This window comes from Candoia aspera, chromosome 3 (assembly GCF_035149785.1).
Source record: "Candoia aspera isolate rCanAsp1 chromosome 3, rCanAsp1.hap2, whole genome shotgun sequence".
Classification (NCBI taxonomy): Eukaryota; Metazoa; Chordata; class Lepidosauria; order Squamata; family Boidae; genus Candoia; species Candoia aspera.
Genome location: NC_086155.1, coordinates 113,224,247 through 113,243,683, shown reverse-complemented (window position 1 = coordinate 113,243,683; position 19,437 = coordinate 113,224,247). Strand labels below are relative to the sequence as shown.

Here is a 19,437-nt window from a genome sequence, read left to right as displayed (position 1 = left end):
TCATATACAGTTTCTTATTTTTACATAGCAGTGATTTTTCTTTCTCAGCTTAAAAATATAAGAAATTATCCTATTAATGCATCTGGTATTCTGTCATTATGATAAATAGCTTGGTAGCTGAGAATATGTTATACTGAACTCTTAACAGGGAGGAAAAACAGTGATGCATTATATAACTTTGGGGAGTAATCTAGTACTGTTATCCAGTCTAGGTATGTTGTTTACTTTTGTTTTCTTTTTAGGAAAATACAGTGTATGTATTTTATGAGTGAAGCTGGTTGTACCAGCACTGCAATTGACTGAGGATTTGGAGGAATCTGTGGTGTAGTTTACAGTGTTGTTATACCAAGCGGCTCATTTTCCTGTTTGATTCCACTTGGGAGGGCACTCAACTGTTAGAGAGGCCTTTGCTGCTGAGGCAACATGGCACAAGGCTGTGCAGAAATTAGTGCTTTCTCCTGTATTCTGAAGAACTCTACAGCGAAAATAGCCAAGGCTTGTGAAATGACTAGAGAGCAGAGCAAGCTAGACTTAGCAGTGTTACATAATTGAATGAAGGTAAGGAAATGTATTTCTTTAATAGCTATATTCATATTTAATAGATTCTGCCTTTTCTTCCCAAATGTACTCAAGAAAGCTAGCAGTTCTAATCATGCTTAGTACAAGGCTCATGTACATGTTCTGGGTCTAGATAAGTCCCATGAAGTTAACAAATGAGTGACTAAGGTGATGTTGCCCCAGAGTATCCAGTAAGGCACAGGAAAGAGAAAGTCATGCAGGCTTCTGCTTCTGGCAGTCCTATTAGCTTTCCTCTTAAAGAGGTAAAACACCAAATAACCAATAGTTATAATTGAAATATCTTGATGAGGTTTTAGCAGCTTAGCAACTATGAGCATACCAGAATAATCAAGTTACAGCCTCTGAGAAAGCAGTGATGTTTCTCATTTTAAGGTAAAATTTCTAGCCCTAAAAAACTACTATTACCAAAGTAAATGAATAAAAGAATCAAAATAAAGTGTCTTGTGTTTAGAGAGAATGTTAAGCAAGTACTTACAATGGATGTATGTACAAATGTACAATTTACATCTTTACTGCAGAAGATTTGAAGGTGAAGGATCATGTTGTATCACAAATGCAGCACACGGTGGTGCTATTGCATAACACAGAACAATATCCAACGACCAACCGCTCTTCTGGAGGTCTACGTAAGTAAGTCATTATTATGCACACGGACCTCAAAGGGAAAGGCAACAGAGCTTTATGAAAAGCAGATCTTAAGGAATCTGGGGAGAAAAATACACCCAGTTCAAGATACAGAGGTAGGATAAGACAAAGGTTTTGTGGGAGGATTAACTGTGGACAGTGAATCTGGTGTTTCCATTCTGCATTAAAGTGATCCTGGGACAATGGAAAGAGGTTGCATTAAAAGGCAAGTTTGGGCTTTTTTTCTGTATTTACATATGTGTGTAGAAATGGGAGAGTCTTTGCGTTATTCAGTGCCTGAAGAACAGAAAACCGGGTTTGTAGTAGCTAATGTGCTGAAAGACTTGAAAATAGATGTAAAGGAATTGTCTGCTAGGAAAGCCAAGCTAGTTCCTAAGGGCTCTAAAGAGTATTTCCAGCTGGATCTTCATTCTGGGAACCTAATATTAAAGGATACAATAGACCGAGAGGCTCTGTGTGGTCAGAATGACCCTTGTATTCTATTCTCTGAAATTGTGCTAGAAAACTCATTGCAAGTATTCAGAACTGAAGTTCAGATAGAAGATGTGAATGATAACATTCCCAAATTCTCTAAAACTGAGTTCCTTTTTGAAATATCTGAGCACATTCCAACAAAGACCCGATTCCCTTTGGAAAGGGCTGAAGATTTAGACAAAGGAGAAAATGATGTTCAGAATTATACGCTTGCTCCTAATGAACATTTTAAGCTAGATGTACGAACTCACGCTGATGGTAGCAAATATGCAGAGCTGGTTTTAGAGAAAGCATTAGACCGTGAGACAATTCCTCAGATTACCCTAATTCTAGAAGCGGTGGATGGAGGGATCCCAAGGAGAACTGGTACAGTGCAAATAATAATTGATATTTTAGATGCAAATGACAATGTTCCCCATTTTGAACAATCTGTGTACAAAGTGCAGCTTGTAGAAAACAGCCCACCAGGTTCGTTGGTCACTAAAGTTGCAGCCAGTGACGACGATAAGGGTGCTTATGCTGACATCACGTACACTTTTAGCCAAGTACCACGAAATGTGCTTAAATCATTCAAATTAAACAATCATACTGGAGAAATTACTCTTGTAGGGAAAATTGATTATGAAGAAAACAGTAATTATGAACTGAACATCAAAGCCTCAGATGGAGGGGGACTTTCTGCTTACTGCAAAGTACTTGTGGACATCAAGGATGAAAATGATAATGCCCCAGAAGTAACCCTGTCATCTGTCACTAAGCCATTACCGGAAGATTCTCCCCCAGAAACAGTAGTGGCCGTCTTCAGTGTCACAGACCAGGACGCTGGGGACAATGGCAGAACTACTTGTGACATTGATTCAAACCTACCCTTTATGCTAAAACCCACTGAGAACAATTATTACCAGCTTGTGACCCACTGGCCATTGGACAGAGAACAAGTGTCAGAATATAACATTACCATTACGGCCACTGACCAAGGCTCTCCCAGACTTACTTCAATGAGAATTGTTCACATTCAAATTTCAGATGTTAATGACAACCCTCCAGTATTTGAAAGATCTTTCTATGATTTCCACTTACGAGAAAATAACATTCCAGGTCTGCTCATTGGGTCAGTCCATGCAGTTGATCTGGATGCAGAGCAGAACGCCCAAGTGACTTACTTGCTTTTCCTTGGAAAGATCAGGGAAGGGCCTGTATCATCTTACATCTCCATCAACTCTGAAACTGGGAACTTGTATGCTGTTCGATCTATAGATTATGAGGACATACAAGACTTCCAGGTGACGGTGAGGGCTGTAGATAAAGGCTCTCCTCCACTGAGCTCACAAACAATGGTCCGAGTTCTTATCACAGATGAAAATGACAATGCCCCCTTCATCCTCTGCCCACTTCAGAACAGCACTTCTCCATCAAGTGATCTGGTTCCCAGGGCAGCAGAGACGGGCTACCTGGTCACCAAAGTGGTGGCAGTGGACAGAGATTCAGGGCAGAATTCTTGGCTTTCCTATCAGTTGCTGAAGGCCACAGATCCAAGTCTCTTCACTGTGGGGACTCAGAACGGGGAAGTGAAGACCACGAGGCCGGTGACCAACCGCGATAATTTCAAACACACTCTTGTTGTGGCAGTTAGAGATAATGGCCGTCCTCCTCAGTCTGTCTCTGCCACACTGAGAATTCTTCTAGTGGACGGCTTCTCAGATCCTTACATGAAAATTATGGATAATCCTAAGGGTGAAGTCCCACAGGAGGGAGATGATACCCTGACAATGTATTTGATTATCTGCTTGGTCGTCATCTCATCCATTTTCCTCCTTTCTGCCATGGTGTTTATTGCAACCAAGTTTCAGAAACGACAGAAATTAATAGGAACCTCTGCATCTAATTTCCCTGCGGGACAGAATTTGCAAGAGAATTGTGGAGATCCTAGTTCTGACACATATTGTCAGGCCTACAATTATGAGGTGTGTTTAGCTGGTGGGTCCTTGAATAGTGAGTTCAGATTTCTCAGGCCTCTGTTTCCTGTTTTTTCAATGGATCCTACTTGCACCCAAGTGAATCCAAGAGCTAGATCTGCAGAACATTCTGGTCATGAAGCAGAAACAAAATCTATATGCCAGGTGAGAATATTTTTGGATTTTTTGCTATATGGTGAAATTGCAAATAGTATTGGCAACTTTCCATTGTACTTTATCTTATATTTTTATTTTTTCTTGAATTTGTGCTGTTATTCTGTAAAATATAGACCTAAATTTAATACATTTGAAAAAATATAAATTTGACTTTGGAATGCTTCTCTTTTTCTTCTGTTATTGTAACATACAAATACCTTAAAAATACTTTATATCATTTTTTTTCTTTTATAAATTTAGGGAAATTAATGATTTTATTATTCTTTTCTGTTCTGTTATGAGTAATGTCATACATTTCCATGAATAAGTCTTTCCAAACTATTTCTGCTAGTGAAAGAGTGAGTGGTATCAACTAAAAACAGAGAGAAAAATAAGAAATAAACAGATGTGGAGGAAATCAAAATACATTCGTTGGGGGAACGGGCACCTAAATGTATTTTTTAAAAATCTTCTTCATGATAGAATTTCTTCTTTAACAAAATACCACAGAGGTTAACTCGAAATTTCACATAAATAGCCCAATTTCAAAAGTTGCCTGTTTTTAATAAAGAGAACACAAAAAGGTAGTGACGCTAAAATCAAAATATAGTATATTTATAACACAAAGCATTCAGTACATTCTCAGTTAAAGATCGTAAGTATAACTATGTTTTCCAGAAACTTTACTAACTCTTGCTGGATTTTTTAAATAAAGTAATATGTTCCAAATAACTAAGCAATACATCTCAGCTTTTGAAGTTAAGTCTATTGTGAAGACAGGTGCCATACAATCAGAAATACAGGAGTGATTTGTTTCCATGTAGTGGCAGCACAGGCTAACATATTAATAGACACTCAGAATGTTGTCTTTGAGGAATGCTGAGGAAATGATTGTCAGAGATGTGAATGAAACAAAAACTCTGTTATGCGCAAAATTTCAATGGAATTGAGCATCCACACTGCGCAACAAAACTTTTTTCCCTATTGGCAGACATTATCACTGGATAAAAGTTAAGAAGCTTATATCTGGGGCAAAAACTGAAGAAAAAGAAATTTCCTACACAATGGAAGATCACTTCATCAGGGACACACAAGGTCTGTGTCTTTTGCTTTTCCTCAGTCTTTTTGGAACACTGCGTATTTCAGTTTGCTATTCTGTCCCTGAAGAAAAGAAAAGTGGGTTTGTAGTGGCTAATGTACTGCAGGATTTGAAACTGAAAAAAGAAGAACTCTCCACTCGCAGAGCCTGTTTAATTTCTGGCAGCACTCAGGAATATTTCCACCTTGATATCTGAACTGGGAATCTGTTGATAAATGATAAAATAAACAGAGAAGCTTTCTGTGGCCAAAAGGAACCTTGTTTACCTTTATCTCAAGCTGTACTAGAAAAGCCATTAGAACTCCATAGTATTGAAATAGAGATAGAAGACGTGAATGATAATGTTCCTAACTTTACAAAAAATATATTCACCATACAAATGTCTGAACGTGTCCAGTGAATACCCAAATTCTGATGGAGTCTGCTCAAGATGCTGATCTAGGAAAAAGTGGTATCCAGAAATACACACTGACTAAAAATTCACATTTCACATTAGAAGTACAGATTGATGAACATGAAAAGAAGAACGTTGACCTTATTCTGCAGAAACCACTAGACAGGGAGAAGATTCCGCACCTTCAGTTGACTAACGGCCATCGATGGAGGAACGCCACAAAAAACAGGCACATTCTTTTCACCAAGTCCCTGAAAGAATAAACCATTTGTTCTTTTTAAATGAAATCACTGGAGAAATCACCGTTTGGGGACAGATGGATTATGAAAAAGAAAAAGGTTATAGCATGAACATCAGAGCAACAGATGGAGGGGGACTTTCAGGGCACTGCAACGTACTGATAGAGATTGAAGACGTGAATGACAATGCCCCAGAAGTGTCCATCATATCTCTGACCAGCATCTTAAAGGAGGATTCTCCCCCAGACACAATGGTGGCCCTCTTCAGTGTTAGAGACCAAGACTCTGGAGACAACAGCAAAACGGTCTGCTCCATGGAGATGAACCTCCCTTTTGTGCTGAAAGCCACCACAAACAACTTTTATCAGCTGGTGCTCCAAAGTCCCCTAGACAGGGAGACCCTTGCTGAGTACAACATCACCATCACAGCCATTGACTGGGGCTCTCCTAGGCTCACTTCAACAAGAATGATTAAGGTTTGGATCTCTGATGTCAATGACAACCCTCCGCTTTTTGGAAAGTCTTTATATGACATGCAGATCTGGGAGAATAATATCCCAGGCTTGCTCATCGGCTCAGTCCACGCTGTGGATCTGGACACAAAGCTGAATGCTAAAGTGACTTACTCACTATTGCCAGGGGAGGGTGGTGATGTCCTAGTGCCCTCTTCCATCTCAGTCAACTCAGAAACCGGAAACGTGTATGCCCTCCGATCCCTGGACTATGGGCAGGTAAAAGACTTCAGGGTTACTGTGAGGGCGATTGATGGTGGTTCTCCTTCCCTGAGCTCAGAGGTGATTGTCCGAATCATCGTCATAGATGAAAACGACAACGCTCCCTTCTTCCTGTATCCCCTCCAGAACAGCACGTCCCCATGCAATGAGCTGGTTCCCAAGTCGGCCGAGGCCGGCTATCTGATCACCAAGGTGGTTGCAGTGGATGGAGATTCTGGTCAAAACGCTTGGCTTTCCTATGAATTGCTGAAGGCCACGGACTCAGCCCTTTTCAGCATAGGAGCGCAGAATGGGGAAGTGAAAGCCAGGAGAGCCCTGAACGAGCGAGACACAAACAGAGGCTAGTGATACTGGTCAGGGACAACGGTCTTCCTCCCCAGACCAGCACTGCGTCGCTTAACGTTCTTCTTGTGGATGGCTTTTCGGACCCCTTCCTGAGGAGGGTGGATGTCAGTGTGCAAGAACCGGAAGGAGATAAAACTTTGACCACGTATTTGGTGATCTGCTTGGCTGCAGTCTCCTTTGTGTTCCTGTTCTGTAGTGTTGTGTTTATTGTGGTCAAAATCTGCAAGAAGGATCCCAGAGGAAATTTTACTGTTGTACCACCTTACTTCTCACCTCTGAATGCTAATACCTCTGGAAAGTGTGCTGATTCACAGAATGGGTCACTTTCTAGGACTTAACATTATGATGTTTGTTTGATTGGTGGATCCTTAAGTAGTTAGTTCCAATTTGTCAGGCCCTTCATTCCTGTGTTTTCTTTAGGAGATATAAACATTCCAGAGAGCCACAGAACATCTGGTTTCCAAGATACTGCTCATCAGACTGCAAATAACCAATTAAAGGATGAGTTAATTTTTAGTTGAAAGTACACATTTCTTTTCTTTTTCTTTTCTTTCTTTTTCTGTATTGTTTTATATCACTTTTTTCTGTGAGTATCCTGTAGTTACTTAAGGCTTGGTTTGTATAATACTCTAACATAGAATAAAGTAGAATAAATTGAAACAGCAATAACTCTCTTTTTATAACTTAGCATGTTATATGTACCAAGCATCACATTAATTCATGATACTTAGTTGGGCATAGCATTTTATATAAATTCAGAAATTATGTTGTGTTAAACAGATTTTGCATTTTAGTGTGTTTTATGAATTGGAACTGTCTTAGTATCTTACACAAAGTAGGCCATATGGTTAAGGTAAAGGTATGTGCTTATGTAGCATTTGCACCAGTGGCAATATATGGAAAAACATGAATGAGACAATAACCAATCATGTACGGTACTTTCATGATGACTATTACCTGCAGATATCACATTTTCAACCCCTGGCTTTGGTGGCCATCCTTAAAAGCTTTCAGTACTCAGGTAGTGGTCTGCATGTAGGGAAAATTGAGACCTGTTGCCACAAGCCTTCCTCATCTTCTACTCCCAGATTGCTGTATCATATAGTAGCCCACAGATAAAACTGGGAGAGATGCCCTCATTTTTCTTCTCTCAACCAATGTGCCATATAAGTAATTAATTAATATACTGGCTTAGGACCGAAGTGCAAGTTGTTTAGAAATTGCTTTCCCTGAGAGAAATATTTGATTCCACTTTGATTTTGCTTTGATTCTGAAATTCCTTCTTTCCTGATGAAATACTATTTCTTTTAGAAGGTGTAACTAGCAGTCCAAGATATATTACAGACAACTGAGTTATTTCTTATACCACACCTTGCTAAATATTCCTAATTATAGAAAGAACCAGTGATCTACATTTGGCCCCTCCGCTTCGTTGGTTTTTCTTTCTAGTGTTTCTCCTTTCCTTATTCCTTGTGGGGGTAGTTGGCTTTCCCTGAATTACTGACCCTTTCTAGATATCAGTTTATTCCATTATTCAAGCCTATTGTTGCAGTAACACACATTTAATTGCAGAGAGAGAGAGAGATGATAGAGCTTTACATACACACACATGTATATATTCACATACACGTATATGCAGTATTTACAGACCACCTACTTCTGAGAACGCAACGTATCTCAGGAGACAAGTCATCCCAAAGTGTGGAGCCTGCCACTAAAAAGGTGTATTATTGAGTTATCCTCAACCCTCCTAAGCATATCCTCCCTTAGACACTGTTTGGAGCAAGCCAAATCTGGGCTGAAAAAGTAATCCTGTAGACATGTGAGTGCCAAGACCTGAAGAAAACCATCAGCCATTGCAGCAACAATAGTGTAGGTATAATATTTCTAAATTTCCTGTCCTCAATTAGCAGATAGGCTGCTGCATGCAGTCAGTTTCAAAAAGAGAGCATGTTACAATAATCTGTCCTTGAGGTGATAAAAGTACAGGTCAATGTTCAAGCTTCCAGGTCCAAAGAGTCACCAAAAAGTTATCCAGCCACAGCCTTCATCTTCTATTTTAGCAGGAGCTATGAATCAAGAAGGATCCCCAAATTGCTGACCTGCTTCTTTAGGGGAGTGCAACCCCATTCAGAGTTAAAGTTGGGACCAGAATCAAGCCAGATCAATTGCCCCACAAACAGCAGCAACATCTTTCAGGAATGACAATGAATGACAATGCTCCAGAAATAACAATATCATCCATCACCAGCCCCTTACCAGAAAACTCTCGCCCAGAAACACTGGTGGCTGTGTTCAGTATCAATGATCAAGACTCTGGAGACAATGGTAGAACTGCCTGCAACAGTGACGCAAACCTGCCCTTTATCCTAAAACCCACTGAGAACAATTATTACCAGCTGGTGACTCAACAGCCATTGGACAGGGAACAAATGTCAGAATATAATATCACCATCACAGCCACTGACCAAGGCTCTCCCAGGCTCACCTCAATGACAGTTATTAACATTCAGATGTCAATGATAACCCTCCAATGTTTGAAAGAGCTTTCTATAATACCCACTTACAAGAAAACAACATTCCAGGTCTGCTCATTGAATCAGTCCATGCTGTTGATGTGGGCACAGAACAGAACACCAAAGTGACTTATTTGGTCTTGCCTGGAAAGATCAGGGATGGGCCTGTATCTTCTTATATCTCTATCATCTCTGAGACTGGGAACCTGTATGTCATTCAATCTATAGATTATGAGGACATACAAGACTTCCAGGTGACGGTGAGGGCTGTAGATAAAGGCTCTCCTCCACTGAGCTCACAAACAATGGTCCGAGTTCTTATCACAGATGAAAATGACAATGCCCCCTTCATCCTCTGCCCACTTCAGAACAGCACTTCTCCATCAAGTGATCTGGTTCCCAGGGCAGCAGAGACGGGCTACCTGGTCACCAAAGTGGTGGCAGTGGACAGAGATTCGGGGCAGAATTCTTGGCTTTCCTATCAGTTGCTGAAGGCCACAGATCCAAGTCTCTTCACTATGGGGACTCAGTACGGGGAAGTGAAGACCACGAGGCCGATGAAGAACCATCCTCAGTCTGCCTCTGCCTCACTAAGAATTATTTTAGTGGATGGCTTCTCAGATCCTTATATGAAAATTATGGATAATCCTAAAGGTGAAGTCCTGCAGGAGCAAGATCATACTGTAACAATGTATTTGATTATCTGCTTGGTTGCCATCTCATCCATATTCCTCCTTTCTGTCATGGTGTTTGTGGCTTCCAAGATGTAGAAATGAAAGAAGTGTATAGGATGTTCTAATTCTTCATTGAATTTCCTCATGGGAGCGAATTTGCAAGAGAACTGTGTGGATCCTAATATTGGGACACCTTCCCAGGCCTACAGCTATGAGATGTGCTTAGCCGATGGCTCTCTGAGCAGTGAGTTCAAGTTCCTTAGACCTCTCTTTCCTGTTTTTACTATGGAGCAACCTAAAACACTACTGAATCCACTGATTAGAAATTATTCCCATGATCTCCCTTATCAATTGGTGGAAAGAGAGCAGATATGAGAATAATCTATTCATATAATTAAGAGAGAATAATCTATTGATATAATTAAGTTATAAATCCATACATTTTGAATGACTCAGAAAACAGGAAAAAAATAAAATATTGTCTATTGAGGTACCTCAGGAGCAGTCTCCAGAGAACTAGTTCATGCCATTATGCACTAACAAATTTGTATTGGTTTACATCTATTTTAGTTCCTGAACTGGAATTTATTCTGCTTTGTTCTATACAATTGACTTAGTGGGAAATGCAGGGATGCTTTCTTACCAACTAACGAATTATTTTTCTTGCTGTCCTCCAAGGTGTGACCAAAACATCTGCTACCATCCAGAGATCACTCTTACTGCATCTGACTCTTTATTGTTTTTTTAAAGATTTTTTTATTCCGCTTGTATTATTTTTATAAATAACTCAAGTCAGGGAATATACCTAATACTCCTTCCTCCTTCTATTTTCCCCATAACAACAACGCTGTGTGAGGTGAGTTGGACTGAGAGAGAGTGACTGGCCCAAAGTCACCCATCCAACTTTCATGCCTAAGGTGGGACTAGAAGTCACAGTCTCCTGGTTTCTAGCCTGGTGTCTTAACCACTAAGACCAAACTGGCTTGAATCTGAAAAAAAAAATCCCTGTGGCAATATAAAAGAACTTTACAAGATATTGCTTCCATATCCATCTCACCATACAATCAGTGTGCTTGTTGTAGACATAACATGTGCCTTCTGGAGAAGTTAGTGGACAGTTGAACAATTTCCTTAGTATATGGACTGTAAATAGAAAGGTTTTTTTTAATGTACCTTACATTCAAAGTTCATCTCTGAGTTGTGGAAGTGAGAGTAGAAAAATGTGATTCAGCACTTAGATATATCAACTCTATGGATACTGGAAATGTTGTGAGCATATACAAAAGTATGAAGAAATTGGAGTAATGTAGAAATATTCCCCTTGAAAAATGTTAGAAGAAGAATATGTGCTGTGCAGAATTCAGGGTGGGTTACTAAGAAAAAAATGCACTTTCTACAGCATGAGGAGACATGGGGAAGGAGACCAAATATGAGGTTGCCTCCTGGATAGTATTGATCTTAACAGAATACCCAGTGCTTTTAGTGTAAGTTGAGCATTTGATGGGTTGATAAAATAGTTCTTCAAAAGTATATCTTGAAAGTACTGGGTTACAACCTGTAGGAACAAAACGTGAAGTGTATTGTGCTGGTAACTCTTCTGTTTCTTTGTTTTTATTAATATAATTGGAGGAATAATTGTCTTATGTTTGAATGACCAACTGGTAATATGGTAGGTAGATAAGGATGAATTGAATCTAACACTATCATTCTGGGACCAGACTAAAACTATGTTTTTCTCAGGATGAACCACGTGGTGGCAGTATTAACAAAGAAATTCAATTCTATTCTGCATCTTTTTCTAATTTGCACACTAGAAAAGCTATTCAGTAAACAGATAAAACTGAACAAGAGGGGAATCAGATAAACACAGTTGATAGAAGAAAGCAACAAATAAAGAATAATAAAAAGGATTTGTAGAATTAAATTGCAAAAGAAGGAAGCCAGAAGTTTTCCACTGGGGCAGAATTTGATCTTGTAAGGAAGAGATTGGAATCATGGAAAACCGCTTTTGGAAAAGACAAGGTCTGTATTTCCTTCTTTTTTTCTCATTCTTTAGAGTAATGTGTACTTCAATTCACTTTTCTGTCCTTGAAGAAAAGAAAAACGGATTTCTGGTGGCTAATGTGCTTAAGGATTTAAAACTGAAAACTGGGGAGCTCTTGAAACGCAAAGCACATCTGGTTTCTGAGGGCACTCAGGAATATTTCCACCTTAACATCCCTACTGGGAATTTGTTGGTTCATAATAAAATAGACAGAGAAGCTTTATGTGGCCAGAATGACCCTTGTTTACTTCGATCTCAAATTGTGCTGGAAAACCCCTTAGACATCTTTAATATTGAAATCAAAATAGAAGATGTGAATGACAATGCTCCCAAATTTTGGAAAAACAAAGTGGAGCTGGACATTCCCGAGAATGTTCCTCAAAGTACAACATTCCGCTTGGAATCTGCTCAAGATGAGGATCTGGGAGAGAATAGCATTCGCAACTATACTCTCAGTCCCAATGAGCATTTTCAACTTGAAGTACATAAGCAGGAAGATGGAAGTAACAATATGTATCTTGCTTTGAAAAAAATGCTAGATAGGGAGAAGGTGCCACATCTTGGACTGACTCTGATGGCTATTGATGGAGGAGTGCCACAAAAAACTGGCACAATGCAAATTAATATCAATGTTTTAGATATTAATGATAACTTCCCTCAGTTTAGTAAGTCTGAATATAAAGTAAAAATAAAGGAGAACATTGTTAAGGGAACGCTGGTGACTAAAGTGGAAGCTACAGATCTTGATTTTGGTTCGAATGCACAGATCCTCTACTCATTCGACCAAGTGCCTGAAAGAATAAATAATTTGTTACATTTAAATGAAAGGACTGGAGAAATCACCGTTTGGGGACAGATTGATTTTGAGAAAGTTAAGAGTTATAGCATGAACATCAGAGCAACAGATAGTGGGGGACTTTCAGGGCACTGCAAGGTACTGATAGAGATTGAAGACGTGAATGACAATGCCCCAGAAGTGTCCATCATAACTCTGACCAGCATCTTAAAGGAGGATTCTCCCCCAGACACAATGGTGGCCCTCTTCAGTGTTAGAGACCAAGACTCTGGAGACAACAGCAAAACGGTCTGCTCCATGGAGATGAACCTCCCTTTTGTGCTGAAAGCCACCACAAACAACTTTTATCAGCTGGTGCTCCAAAGTCCCCTAGACAGGGAGACCCTTGCTGAGTACAACATCACCATCACAGCCATTGACTGGGGCTCTCCTAGGCTCACTTCAACAAGAATGATTAATATTCAGATCTCTGATGTCAATGACAACCCTCCGCTTTTTGGAAAGTCTTTATATGACATGCAGATCTGGGAGAATAATATCCCAGGCTTGCTCATCGGCTCAGTCCACGCTGTGGATCTGGACACAAATCTGAATGCTAAAGTGACTTACTCTCTTTTGCCTGAGAAGGGTGATGTCCTAGTGCCCTCTTCCATCTCGGTCAACTCTGAAACTGGAAACGTGTATGCCCTCCGATCCCTGGACTATGAGCAGATAAGAGACTTCAGGGTTACTGTGAAGGCGACTGATGGTGGTTCTCCTTCCCTGAGCTCAGAGGTGATTGTCCGAATCATCGTCATAGATGAAAACGACAACGCTCCCTTCTTCCTGTATCCCCTCCAGAACAGCACGTCCCCATGCAATGAGCTGGTTCCCAAGTCGGCTGAGGCCGGCTATCTGGTCACCAAGGCGGTTGCAGTGGATGGAGATTCTGGTCAAAACGCTTGGCTTTCCTATGAATTGCTGAAGGCCACGGACCCAGCCCTTTTCAGCATAGGAGCGCAGAATGGGGAAGTGAAAGCGAGGAGAGCCCTGAACGAGCGAGACACAAACAGACAGAGGCTAGTGATACTGGTCAGGGACAACGGTCTTCCTCCCCAGACCAGCACTGCATCGCTTAACGTTCTTCTTGTGGATGGCTTTTCGGATCCCTTCCTGAGGAGGGTGGATGTCAGTGTGCAAGAACCAGAAGAAGATAAAACTTTGACCACGTATTTGGTGATCTGCTTGGCCGCAGTCTCCTTTGTGTTCCTGTTCTGTATTGTTGTGTTCATTGTGGTCAAAGTCCTCAAGAAGGATCCCCAAAGCACCTTCAGTGCTGCGCCTCCTCACTTCCCACCTGCCAGTGCCGATACCCCAGAGAACTGTGCTGATTCACAGAATGGGTCACTTTCCAGGGCTTACCGTTACGATGTTTGTTTGACTGGTGGATCCTTAAGTAGCGAGTTCCGATTTCTCAGGCCTTTCATTCCTGTGTTTTCGGTGGGTGATGTTAACGTCCCAGGGAACTATAAGACTTCCTCTGGCCCTCAAGACACACCTGAGCATATTGCTGGTGATGGTGCAAAGAAAGAGGTGAGGAAAACCATGCGATTAATCCATCTTCTTCCTTTTTATTCTCCTTTTCTTTTTTGCTCTATTGGTTATTCCTGAGCAACTTACTAATAACCTATTAAAGAAATAGGTAACTTTATTTTAAAATTTAGTTGAGGGTACAGATCAGAATTCCTGTATATTTTCTGCATTGTTTTAAACTGCTTCTCCCCCACCGCCATTTCCAGTTATATCTGTATTATTTGATTTACACCTCATGCACTAGCCTAAAATTGGATAGGAAAATTAATGATGCAATCTATTTTGAGAAACAAGTCAGTGCTCTAATGTGCTCTGTAAAGCAGGCCCTCTAATACATAACACTTTGCAGCTAACTAATGGTTAAAAGTACTTAATAGCATCCCTTTACAGTTCCTGTTACTCCAATGGCATGGACTTAAAAGTTGGCAGACTCTCTGTTGGAGCATCTCATCAGTCAGGTAGAATTCCTATAGGCCATTGGTTTCAGGTCTATGAGGGGCCACTGGTCACTGTGGGGAGAAAGCAACCAAATTTTTTTAAAAAAATAAACTGGCCTGAATCTCACAGGATTTGGGTAATCTCACTCAAAAGACTTCTACATTCTCAGCTTAAATCTCACAATATTCCGTCGGGAATCAATATCTCATGAGAGCTGGTAATCGTGCAAGACTCTAGCTGTGAGCACTGAAATAGTTTTATTTAATATTCTGTTTTGTGGCTGCAATCTAGGCAAATCATGCATGTCCTTATGTTGTTGTTGTTGTTACCGTTACCATAATGCCAACCTCTGGCTGATATGGTGCCCCTAAAATGTCTTGAGTGATGAAGTATTGGTCTGCATAAAGGAAAATATTGGAGATTGCTGCTATAGACTATGGCCACACCACTTCCCCATCTCCCACTCCCGATCTACTCCCAATCTACTCCCTCCTCTTCTCTCAGCCACTGTCTGTAATCCATGCTGGTCAATCCTTTTCATAATTATTTTACCAGCTATGCACTTAGGAATGAAGAGCAGTTGCCATTCAAAGTAACATAATATTTCATTCTGCCTTGATTTGTTTATATTAACATTCCAATTATCTTCATGAAATAGAAAGTGTAATTAGCAGTCTTAGCTACAGTGCAGGCGGTTTCAACTCTTTCTGACATCATTCCTGATATAGAGACAACCAGTGATCGGCACTCAGTCCCGCTGCATCCTTGCTTTTTCTTCCTCGTACTTCTGTCCGCTTTGCTATATGGAGTATGTCAAGAGAAACATTAACGTACGTTGAATTTAGTAGGAAGAGGTTACTTAAGAAGTGTTTGGTAAAAGAAGAAGAGACAGGATGAATGAATGAGTGCAAAATACAAAAGTGAATGAGCAGTAGAAAAGAAATGTGTTGAGATTATTTAGTCACATAGAGCAAAATATACAGATAATTTACAAATATAATACAAATACAAATAATTATCTACAGTATAAAGCAACTTTAAGATTAAGTGTTGCCAATGTTTTGAAAAAACAAGGACAGTCAATTTCATTATTCCAAAGGCTGCATAAATAATATCAATTTTCATAAAATCATTGAGTCGTAGAATTGAAATATATCTACCTCTCTATCTCTAACTCTATCTCATTGAAACCAATCACCTGCTCTGTGCAGAAATCCAACTTAAAGAACACTTGACAGATAGCTTTTCAGCCTCTGGTTGAACTCACCTCTCTGTGCAATTTGTTGCCCTTACTGTGAGGAAATTTTCTGCTAGCATTGAAACAGCCTTCCTGTAACTTCTACTGTGTGATGTTTTCAGCCACTTGGCTTGTCTTTTCTTCTCAAGAGGAAATATGGCTCTTCTTATCTACTGGCCAGGTAGACCAAAGGGAGTTGGATGTTTCTATAGGGCTCTTTCTAGATGAATCTCAACTTTCCAATACTGCATTTCCATCTTTTATTCTGTATAGGTCATGGCTCTCACAATACATTAGTCTCACACTTGGTTCAGGAAAAGGGCAACCTTTTCCTTTTTGTGGATGTTTTCAGTTTCTTTCTCAAGTAATGAAAGCATTAGGTATGCTTGGTTATTAGTACTGGCCATACAATCATGTTTCCTTTGTTTGTTTCCATTTATCTGATGGTTGCAGCCTGCATTCTTCATCTCTTTTATCTATCCTTTCCTTCCGCCCTTTGATATTAGCCCTTTGACTGCTAATATCTCTTTTGTAATAATTTTGTTGAAAATTTTGATTACAATAGTAAAAGCAAATACAAACTAAACTCAGAGAAAGAGAGATAGAAAGAAAGAATGCAAGGAGAGTGCAAGGAAAGAAAAAGAAAAAAGAAAAAGAAGAAAGTAAGGTAAAGAAAAGAAGTTACTTCCAATCTTCATCACAAGTATAAACAAACTCTTCACCCCCTGTAAAGATTACAAACAAATATCTCTTCTTCCCATAACTCGTCGCTTATCTATATGCAAATCCATAAATCATCAACTTTTTATTTCTTTATTTCTTTATCAAATTTTATCACCGCCCATCTCCCTCCAAAAGGAGGGACTCTGGGCGGTTTTCAGTCCTGGTGTCAGCAAAACGTCTGTAAAGGGTCACCAGAGCTTTATAGAAACATGTCATATTTTAACCTTGGCTTTGATAGCTAATATCTAAGAAAAGAATAGAAGGAAACATAGAGAGAACAGAATAGATAATAAAGATATTCTTTATGTCTTTAACAAACCTCGGTATAATGTTATTGTGGTCAACAGTCACATATATGAACAAAATAATAATATAATCATGCATTTTGGATGTTATTAATGTTGTCGGCTGCTTTGTTGCTGTGCTGCAGAGAAAAGCAGCTCGGAAAGAGGTAGCTTGTTTAAGCTCTGCAAGGGGTGGGCAGGGGGGGGAAATTGGGTCGGTCACAGGACAAGCGTGGTAACTGATTGTTATGGCGAACATGTGACTGAAAGAAAGATACTGCGAAGCTCATAAATGCAGGCATTGGTCACAAAGTTATTTTTTCATCATTGTCGTAACTGTGAACAGTTGCTGGCCCAGGCAGTCACTAAACAAGGACTACCTGTATTTATTTTGGTCAGTGACCAAATGAAACAAAACATATATAAACAAAATACAGCAGAGAGAGGGGAGAAAACAAACAAACCATCCACATAGCCATAAGATAAGTGAATCGGGTATGAGGATGTCAGTCATGTGCAGTAGTCAGTTGCTTGTGCACATTCACAGCAGCTCATTCACAGCAGCTATACAGAACTTTGCTATGTAATTGGTGATAGCACTTTCCTTATCTGATAAGAAGAAGTACTACTGAAATTACGTAGCCAGAAATATGATACAAGGTTGTCAGACTTGTTTGGGGAAATCCAAGATGATACCATGTTGATAACAAATCCATACTGATACCAGAATCATGATGTTCTTTTTAACATTAATCTCTTTCCAGGATCTCTCATAGATCTTATCAGATATTGATGTTAGGCTAACATTTGTTGCCTTTCTGGACCTCCTTTCTCCCCTTTTTTTAGATGGAGATAATGTTGACCTTCTTCCAGTCATCTAGCACTTTGCTTGTTTCTGAAAGATAATAAATAATATCACCAGAGAACTTTTGCTGACATTCACCTCTTAAAAGGAGGTGTGACGTGAAGGGGCATGCCCCTCCGCAGGGACAGTGTGCCCCTGCTCCAAACCAAGGATCTCTCCTACTCTCACGGCTTTCTGAGTGCAGAGGAAAGCCTGACTGATGCTTTATGAATGTGCAGCCATTAATCATATTCTTAACTTGGGGTGCTAAACTATTACGACTATTGTTGTTGTTGTAATACTATTATTATATTTTAAACTCTCACATTTTTAATAACTGCACTTCATGTAGAGTTCATCTGAATGGAGGTGGCAGAAGGGAGGGAGGGAGGGAGGGAGGGAGGAAGGTTCAATCTTACCATCAGCAAGGCCTTTCACTTCCATATAATGCTATTCCTCTGCCCCTGGATATTAAAATTCATTCATAGTAAATTGATATTCTATAAGAATGCTTCTATCAAAATCAAGCTTCAGTCCTGCCCCTTCACTCTAAAATTATTCTCTATAATTTTTTGGTGGAGCACATATCTTCTTTCTGGTGAAGCCTGACCCAAAATAAGAGTCGAGTAATTCAACCTTTTGTGTCTTCAATTAGTATTTTGCATCTTTACTAAGGAGCTGGTGTACTGATTCACTTGTCTTCCATTCATTCTGAATATACTGTATCTGGAGAAGCCTTTTTATGTTGTTCTCCACATCCTTCACCAACCTCAGTTCATGCTAAGTTTCCTGACGTAACTTCTACAATTCTGGAATCACACATTCTCGGAAGGAGTATGGCGGCAGGACGAGCGATGTGAGAGCTCGAGAATATTCTCATCTACAACGCAGGACGAAGGTGGCTTTGCGGAGTCGGAGAGACAGGCAAACCACGGAGGCAGCACTGGAAGAAGAGCTCTGCTGACGAAGAGCTTCAGTGGATTTGGAGCGGCAGGCGAAAGCTTTAACTTTCTTCTTGTCACTTTCACTTTCGCCATAAAAGAGCAGCCGGGAAGCCAGGAAGCAAGAACTGTAGAGCCTGCGTGAGTAGCCTAGCTTTCTAGGCAATTCTGCTGCCCCCTTCACTTCGATGAAAGGAACAATAATTACTGACTAAATAAAGAAAAAAGAAGAAACTTCCTAAGTAGGGGGGGAAAAAAACTTTACGATTGGGGGGAAAAATCTTTATTATAAGTCCTTGCTGCGATAAGGGGAAAACTGATTTATTTAATTAATTCATCACGCCATATTGTAATATACTATAGCTTTATATAAATACTTAAGCATATTTTGTACTGTATAAGTAGAAATAGATATTGTATATTGTAACATATAAACAAATAGTGTATTAGGATTAATAGTTAAGATAAGCTAAAAAATTAAGAAGGATATTTACAAAACAAAATGAATACAAGAAGACAGATTAGGAGAGGCTCAGAAGCGGGGGAAGGTGAATGGTTGAAAGCCATGTTTGAAGACTTTACACAGAAAACAATTCAAAACATCACTCAAAATTTAACTCATTTATTGGAAGAGAAAATTGATGGCTTTGAGAAAAGATTAGACCATAAGTTAGAGACAATGGACAAAATAATAAAAGCAGATATCCAAGAAGTAAGAGAAAGAGTGGAGAAATTAGAATGGGAAAAG

General features: G+C 39.8%; 1 protein-coding gene and 2 pseudogenes across 1 annotated transcript in view; all 3 read left to right on the top strand.

Moving 5' to 3' along the window:
• The first annotated feature begins 1,251 nt into the window (after positions 1-1,251).
• LOC134494665 (uncharacterized) lies at positions 1,252-7,141 on the top strand (annotated as a pseudogene).
• Positions 7,142-8,827: 1,686 nt separating this feature from the next.
• On the top strand, positions 8,828-10,185 carry LOC134494664 (putative protocadherin beta-18; annotated as a pseudogene).
• A 1,496-nt stretch (positions 10,186-11,681) lies between these two features.
• The window catches only part of LOC134494663 (protocadherin Fat 2-like), a 61,624-nt gene continuing 53,868 nt past the window's right edge, over positions 11,682-19,437 (top strand). The window contains exon 1 of the mRNA XM_063299912.1: positions 11,682-14,222. Coding sequence (XP_063155982.1) covers positions 11,805-14,222 — 2,418 coding nt within the window. The 5' untranslated portion in view covers positions 11,682-11,804. The remainder of the gene's footprint in view (positions 14,223-19,437) is intronic.